Consider the following 8,633-nt stretch of genomic DNA (forward strand, 5'->3'; position numbering starts at 1 on the left):
CTTCTAACTTTTATATAATTGGGGAGGGGAAACCTCTTGTTTAGATTCTAGTGAGTTAGAGTTTTTGTTCCTAAAATGGCTCAATTTGGATCACTTGGAACAAGGGTGAGTATTTCTAGCGTACTTAGAATACAAGATGTTTTACCACTTGTGAGTCTGTCCATAAAACTTGTATAAGACTTGTGAGATAGCCTTCCCTGTAAGAGGCATCCCTTAGATTCCTCCCTAGCTTTTTGACAACAGAGATTTGAACCCCAGGTAGTTTCCTCTGAAGCAGCCAGATAATTGATTCTTATTTTTGTTTTCTTCCACTCAGTTCTACAGACAGGAATCCCAAGGAAATCAAATGGCATCTGGGGATTTCTGCTTACCTAGAGAAGGGATGGAAGTACTCCAACAAGGTAAGGATAGCAATTAGCAAGAAGTTTAATGATTTCTCCAGAGAGGCCTTACTTAGGTTCTTGCTCTCTATACATAAAGGATTTATAATGTTCACTACACTAGTATAGTTCATTATAGTCTAAGTTTCTGAGAAAGCTAAATCAGGAAGATTCTTGAATTCTGTTTTGGTAAACATTGGGCCAACTACTATTTAGTATCTTCTTGTGCAGTGAACAGTAAACTCAAGATTCTCCCATACTGTTTAGTATCTTCTTGTGCAGTGAACAGTAAACTCAAGATTCCCCCATATTGCAGTAGCAAACATATGTTAGACAAAAGCGTCTAGTAGCGAATTTCTAAATGGCTTCCTTTTTATCTCTATCTTAAATCTTTTCATATTTTCTTCTTTAAAATCTAAGTTCCTTCCATGTTTTAAATCCTTCTATATTTGAATCCTTTATTTTGAATTCTTTAAGATCTTTAATCTTTTATATTGTGACCATTTCCATATTGAATCCTTTAATATCTTGTTGTTAGTTGCCATCAAGTTAGCCTCCAACTCATGGAGACCCCATGTACAATGGAACAAAATGTTCCCGGTCCTAGACCACCCCATGATTGCTGATCAAAGCATTGCGATCCATAGGGTTTTCAGAAATAGGTCACCAGGCCTTTTTTCTAGTTCATCTTAGTCTAGAAGTTTCACCTCAGCATGCAAGCCTCCAACAATGCACAGTTGGTGGCTATGCATAAGGTACATTGGCCAGGAACTGAACTCAGGTCTCCCACATGGAAGGTGAGAAAGGTACCACGGAAATATTACCACCCTCTTTTCTGTACCCTAGGAAAGAAAAACAGATGTTTATTATTTTTCAAAAGAATTTTGGAGATGATGGGATGAATGTAAAGCTAATGATCTCCCATGTAAACTATCACATAATTCACAGTAAACATTTAAAAATATATATATATATATATTGGTTATGATGAGCCAAAAAATGAAAATTTGAGTGTTTGGTAAGTAGGAGTAAAACAGCACACTCCAGCAAAGGAGATGGAAAGGAAACCCCTCTGAAATGGAATAGCCAGAGGATTCCGATGATTTCTCTTTTCTCATGCATAGACTGCTATTCTACTGAATCCACATGGGCTACTCAATTCCACTTATAATAGTAAAAATTTGGTTATAATATTTGCTTACAATAGTACACTGCCTTAGTCTTGCTTCTGTGACTAGAGAATACATTCAAAATGGGAACTTCACATTTTTACATGTTTTTTATTTTTTTATTCCTCATGAACTGCAGTTACTCTTCGTGAATGAGCTGTTTCGGTTATTTTGATAATTCCCACTATATGGTCCCTTATTCTCAATTCTGTTTGTCTAAGATCTTAATTTTACATTTCTATTTTCTAAGATCGTAATCTTATTTATGCCATTGTGGCATAGTGGTTAAGCACTACGTTGCTAGCTTCAGTTAAGTTTCCACAGAAGAAAAGACCTGGCAACTTGCTTGCATAATGATTATCACCTAGGAAACCGCTGGGGCAGCCCTACTCTGTCATATTGTCACTATGACTTGGAATTGACTCGACAGCACACAATTAGAGATCCATGCTCTAATTTGTGATTTATATTCTTGTATATTACATAGCCACACCCAGCTGTCATTTTGCCTTACTGTGGTAAAATGCTGGAGTCCTGATGTGGTGCTGCAGGATAATGCGCTGGACTGCAAGGTCAGTTTCAACCGCAAAGTCAGCTGCTCTTTGGAAACCCTATACAGCATCGCTATGGGTCAGCATTTAACAACAACTACAACATGATGCTGGGAGCTTTGCCACCAATATTTCAAATACCAGCAGGGTCACTAATAATGGACAGGTTTCAGTGGAGTATAAAAAGACTAAGAAGAAAGACCTGACAATTTACTTAGTTGAGGAAAACCCTTTAGATTGCAACAGAATATTATCTGATTCAGTGCCAGAAGATGAGTTGGGAATCAGTTGCTGTAACGATGGACTCAAACATTCCAAAAATCATGAAGATGGCACAGGATTGGGCAGTGTTTTGTTCTCTTATATACAAAGTCACCATGACTTGGAGCCAACTCAATAGCAACTAACAACTCAATAGCAACTAACATCAACAATGTGTTACCTAGACACTGGTTACATTGAGTATTGCTTTGTTTATTTGTGGATATGTAAAAAATGTATTTCATTAGATTGAGAAATCTTTATAAAAAACTTAGGTGTTTTGGAAGCATGTATAAATTGAATTATGCACAATTATATGAAGCAAGAGCCCATACCTTGACTGCCTTTTTGTCTGTCCAAGTATGCAGTAGACAGCTTCCTCCTTGTAACCTGAATGAAGAGGACCTATTACAGAACCCATACTTTAGCAAGTTGCTGCTGAGTCTTGCACAGCATGTCGATGAAAGTGGCTTAAGCCTCACCTTGGCAAAGGAACAGGCTCAGGTAAAGGCTCTGGGAAAGGGATGAGAAGGAGCTTCCTCAGAGAGTTTCCTAACTGGGGTGTTTTTTGTTTTCCTAGGCATGGAAAGAAGTTCAGTTGCATAAGGCAGCATGGTTGAGGTCGGAGATTCTGCAGAGGGTCATTCAAGAACTACTTGTGGACTACTATGTGAAGACACAAAACACAAATTTAACTTCTGAGGACAGAAAGGTGAGACAGAAGAGATGAGGTGTGGGGCTGGTTACCAGCTATAGAAATGATCAGGCCAATTGTTACTTTGTCTGGTCATGTGATCTGGGGGAAACAGGAGCTTTGAATAATAGGTTATCAAAAAGAAGTGAACTGGTAATTATGGGAAGAGTGGGTGTGTTTGTTGTCAAGAGTTGTTTTAAAGATTGAAAAGGAAGAGGCATTTGCAACATAAGAGTTATATGAAATGGATGACGTGTTTGAGGACTTTAAAAATAGATGAAGAATTTGTGAGGGTAGTGGAGGTAGAGTGGGAGAATTTTGTAATAACCCCCTTTTATTATTTTATTCTGATTTCTAGTTTCATGAGACCCTTGAACAACGGCTACTGGTGACTGAATTGACACAGCTCTTAGGTCCCAGCCAGGAGAAGGAGATGCCGTCATTGTTAGGAGTGGAGAAAGCGGATCTGCTGGAGCTCATGCCACCCTCAGAGGTTGGAGCAGGCAGATATTGGGACCAAAGAAACAAAATGGCTTAATTTTTCCCATAGCTAAAAAAAAAAAATACATTTTTTGTTGTTAAGATTTATTGTTTTTATAAAAATGATAACACACATTCATGGTGGTCAAACCTGAGTAAGAAAAATGTTACATGGAAGAAAGTAAAAGCTAAAATCTTATATCTTGAAATAAATACAGTTAGAATTATATACAGCTTGACTGAAATGGTATTATATGCTCTCTGCTTGCATAGAGTGTATAATTTGTTTTCGCTTAATCTATTTTGGGCATTTTTTAAAGTCAATAAATAAATGTAAATAAGATGATGCTCCCCAAGATACTCTTAGCACAGTGTGTAGGCACATAGGTGCTTAATGTTCTTATATCATCACTTTTGATCACTGCTAGGATATCACTGTATGGATGTAGCATAATGTGTCTCACCTTATTGATGGGCATGAAGTCCTGGAGTGGTGCTATAGGATAAGCACAGGATCTCAAGGTCGGTTTGCACTGCATGGTCATCTGCTCCTTGTTGTTGTTGTTAGGTGTCATTGAATCGGTACCAACTCATAGCGACCCTATGCACAACAGAATGAAACACTGCCTGATCCTGGGCCAACCTCACTATTTTTGCCACGCTTGAGCCCATTGATGCTGCCACTTTGCCAATCCATCTCGCTGGGTGTCTTCCTCTTTTTCTCTGACCCTCCACCTTAACCAACATGATATCCTTCTCCAGTGACTGGTCCCTCCTGACAATATGTTCGAAGTATGCGAGTCTGCTTCTTAGAAACCGTATACAGGGTTGCTATGAGTTGGAACTGACTCAATGGCACTTAACAACAGCAAAATTGATGGACATTAAGGTTGTTTTCAAAGTTTGCTGTTAGATATCACACTGATAGGAACATGCTAGTTGATATGTGGCTTTGTCCTTGTATGACAGTCTCCCTGGTGTTAGTGCTCGCAGCAGGATCACTGAGTCAGAGCACGGACACATAAAACCTGTTGGTACACGTTACCAAACTCCAGAAAGGGGTTCCCAGTGCTCCTAGCTCCCCATCTTTTCATCCCCATGGGATCTTGACAGTCATTTTAATCTTTGTTAACTTGAAAGGTAAATGAGTCTCCTTGATGCTCTTCATGCATTTTCTTTGGTTCTTATTGAGGTGGTTACCCCTAGCTATTTGCTGGTTTAATCATGCTAGTTCTGATTTCTGTTTGCCTCTGTCTTTTTCCTTGTGTGGCTGGAGGACTTTCTGTGGATGAGAGCTCGGCTCCAGCTAGAGGTTGAGGAGCAGCTCAAGAAGAAGTGTTTCACCCTTCTCTGCTACCATGACCCCAGTTCCGGTAAGTGCTGGCTCTCTGTGTGCTGCTCAGGGTTGGCCTCCAGGGCTTCCCACCTGCAATTTTGAATTTTTGATTTGGGATAAAATCTGGGAAGCACTGGAGATACATTTGTTTGTTTCCCTGTGGAATTTTGTAAGGGCTCCTCTTACTTGGCAAGGAGTGTCCTCCTGCTGCTGGGAAGGAGGAATTTTTCCTTCGCTGGAGGATCAAGATGGCACAGAAAGCCTCATAGGTGCTCTCCTTGGTTTACTTCTCTGACTTAAGAGTTAAGGGACAAATCTGATATTAAAGGTGAGACAAAATAAAATTTAATTTTGAGAAACCCAAAATTAACCCATTGCTATCAAGTCGATTCTGACACATAGCAACCTTAAAGAACACAGTAGAATGGCCCCATGTGGTTCCCCAAACTGTATAGTCTTTACCTTCTCTGGTAGAGCAGCTGGTGGATTCAAACCACTGGCTTTCTGGTTTAGCAGCTGAGCGCTTAACAACTGTGTCCCCACAGTTCCTCGTTTTGAGAAAGGGACCTTTTACCAAAAATAAAATATTACTATGGTGTGGCACTGTGGGATAAGCACAGGACTGCGAACCTTACAGTTAGCAGTACAAACCTACCACCTGCTCCTTGGAAACCCTATACAGGGTTACTATGAGTTGGAACTGACTCAATGGCACTTAAAAGCAACAACATGTTAAAATATACATAGCCGTTTTGTCAATTTAACCAAACAATTCAGTGACATTAATTATATTTTCCACATTGTATTACCATCACCATTATTTCCAAGAGTTTTTCATCATCCCAAATAGATTTAGCATACCTTGGGTAATAACTCCCTATTCCCTCCTACCCCCAAGCCAGAAAGGGACCGTTTTTTAACCTGAAAGAAGGCAGAATTTATAGAGTTATATGTAGGATAAAAAACAAGACCACTGCCATTGAGTCGATTCCAACTCATGGCAACCCTAGAGAGTGGAGTAGAACTGCCCACATAGTGTCTCCAAGACTAAGTCTTCTTCATGGTGGTAGAGTGTCACAGCTTTCCGCCACGAAGAGGCTGCTGTGCTCAAACCATCTATTCTTTGGTTGTTGTTTTTGTTAAGTGACGTTGAGTCGGTTCCGACCCATAGCAACCCTGAACCAGGTTTCCAAGGCTATAAATCTTTACGGGACCAGAAAGCCTCATCTTTCTCTCACGAAGCATCTGGTAGTTTCGAACTGCTAACCTTGCGGTTCACAGCCCGATTTGTAACCACTACACTACCAGAGCTCCTTTTGGTTAGCAGCCACCATATCACCAGGGCTCCTAGGTATAGTGTAGTCGTTATTAAGTGCTATCGAGTCGGTTCCTATTCATAGTTACTCTGTATAAGGTTTCTGCGGAGTGGCTAGTGGGTTTGAACCGCTGTCCCTGTGGCGCAAACTGACCTTGTGGTCATTTGCATTATCCTATAGCACCACCCCAGGACTCCAGATATAGTACAAGGCACTGAAAAATGGCCTTTGAGGGGGCAGTGGAGATTAGGAATTTCCTGTTCAGTTTTCTGTCTTTGCTCAGATTCAGACAGTGAAACCCTGAAGGCAGCAAAGATGTGGAAACTAGCAGAGGTCCTGGTGAGTGAGAAGCAGCAGTGCCAGGACACCAAGAGGCAGCAGAAGGAGCGGAGAGTGCTGCTGGAGAAGCAGAGTGCCACCTACTCCCAGGTTTGTCAGATCAGAGGGACAGCCTTTAGCTTGACCTCCTTTCTCATATTTTTATTTTGGGGAGTTGTTTAATTTCTTGATTTGTAAGGACTCTTTGAATATTAACCAGTTGTCATGAAGTCAAAATTGTGACTCATAGTGACCCCGTGTACGTCAGAGTGGAACTGTACTCCATAAGATTTTCATTGGTGAACTTTTCCAAGGGGTTGCTGGGTGGCCTCGGATTGCCAACCTTTTGGTTGACAGCTGAGTACATTAAGCATTTGTTCCACCCAGGGATTCCCTTGCCCTCCTTTTTCCAGTCTTCTGTTTACTCCCTCTTCCTCCTGCCCCTTGGGGGCTCAGGTGCTTCTCCGGTGCCTTGCCTTGCTGCAGAGACTTCTTCAAGAGCACCGGCTGAAGACCCAGTCTGAACTAGACCGCATCAATGCCCAGTACCTGGAAATCAAGTGCAGTGCCATGGTCCTTAAGCTGAGGTGAACTAAGAGACTCTCCCTGTAGATTTGAGGGATTCTGCTACCCACCCTCCCACCCCAAATCCTCACCCTCATCTCTCTTTCCTTTCTACCATCCATGTTACTTGTGGCCATTCAGTAAATGGCAAACAGCAGTATTAGTTTCTGGATTACCCTGAAGCTTTCAACATTCTTGAGTCTTTTCTTTTAAAGCCTTCTGTAATAGGTGCTTTACTGTGAGATAAATTACTCCAGGATTCAGAGTGACCTTGTTTATCCCATCACTGTGTAACCTGTTACTTGACCATGGACAGGTACTGTGTTCCATTCTAACTCTGCTGCTGTCAGAGATCATCAGTTTGACATTTCTTTCTTTCTCTGACTCTTCGTCAGAATGGAGGAGCTAAAGATTTTGTCTGACACTTACACTGCTGAGAAAGTGGAAGTTCATCGTCTTATTAGGTGAGAACTCCCAAGGGCCTGGGACAGATACTCAGAACTGCTTCCCATGCTCTTCCAGACTTGTTCATTTCATCGTGCTCCCCTTCCTGTACTTTCTGAGGAGCCAGATCCTAATGTTGTTCCTTCTGTGCCTGGACTCTAGGGATCGTTTAGAGGGGGCCATTCGCCTACAAGAACAAGACATGGAGAAGTCTCGACAGATACTGAACACGTATGAGGTCCTCGGGGAGGAGTTTGACAGGCTGGTGAAAGAGTACACCCAACTCAAACAGGCAACTGAGAACAAACGCTGGGCCCTCCAGGAGTTCAACAAGGCCTACAACTGAGCACTGGGGGAAGGGCAGGGGCAGGGGCAGGGGCAGAAAGCATTCCTTCCCTCCTTGCTAAAAGGACTATCTACCTGGGGCCAGCCACTGTCACTACAAGGAGGCGTGGGGACAGGTGCTTAAAACACTGCAGTAATTCAGGCACTTCTTTGTTTCTCTTCCTTTTGTATGCCTGGGCCTTTTCTAGAAAATGTAGCCGATTTCTGTAATTTTATGCACAGCTGTTTGTGAGCATCAATCCTGAACTGTATTTGATGAGCTCCAGAATAAAGTTTTAAGATTTTAGTCATTTTCCTTTGTGAAAAAATGGAAGAAGAACACCAAAGACTGTGGAATAAGGAGAGGGAACAGTCAATCCAAATATATAGAGACAGGTCTACAATGTTTATACAAATGCCCACATAGGGCCTTAGAGGCTTCATTCTGGGAGAACAGAAGTGGACTTGCTTTTGAAGAACTATAATCTCAGAAGAGTGCTAGATGCTAACTGTTCTGTCACTGTGCCTATTAGTGAGGCAGTTATAATAAAAAGCCACTTAACCAGCTCTGTTACAGAGGAGGACACAAGCTCCTTGTCCTGGTTCCTTCTGGGGTTGTCTGAGGATTGCATTTTTCTCTGATCTCCAGAATCAAAGCAGAGGGTGGGAGGAAATCACCCTGAGGAACCAAATTCCAAGGTCCACTTAGTTTAGAACAAGCAGGGCCCTGACGTGTCAAAGTTAGTGACCAAGAACAGAGGCAGAAACTTTACCCTAATTTATAAGACAGACCTAC

The 8,633-nt window shown here is 41.7% G+C and overlaps 1 protein-coding gene across 1 annotated transcript; it reads left to right on the plus strand.

Annotated features, from left to right (window-relative positions):
- Nucleotides 1-334: 334 nt before the first annotated feature.
- Nucleotides 335-7,859, plus strand: HAUS4 (HAUS augmin-like complex, subunit 4). Its single transcript, XM_006835531.1, has 9 exons — nucleotides 335-401; nucleotides 2,723-2,865; nucleotides 2,942-3,073; nucleotides 3,414-3,548; nucleotides 4,812-4,908; nucleotides 6,471-6,616; nucleotides 6,962-7,092; nucleotides 7,465-7,533; nucleotides 7,676-7,859. Exons 1-9 carry the CDS (start codon nucleotides 347-349, stop codon nucleotides 7,857-7,859), a joined length of 1,092 nt encoding a protein of 363 aa, XP_006835594.1. The 5' UTR covers nucleotides 335-346.
- The last annotated feature ends 774 nt before the right edge of the window (nucleotides 7,860-8,633 follow it).

The sequence above is a fragment of the Chrysochloris asiatica genome, unplaced genomic scaffold, assembly GCF_000296735.1.
Source record: "Chrysochloris asiatica unplaced genomic scaffold, ChrAsi1.0 scaffold00017, whole genome shotgun sequence".
Taxonomy (NCBI): Eukaryota; Metazoa; Chordata; class Mammalia; order Afrosoricida; family Chrysochloridae; genus Chrysochloris; species Chrysochloris asiatica.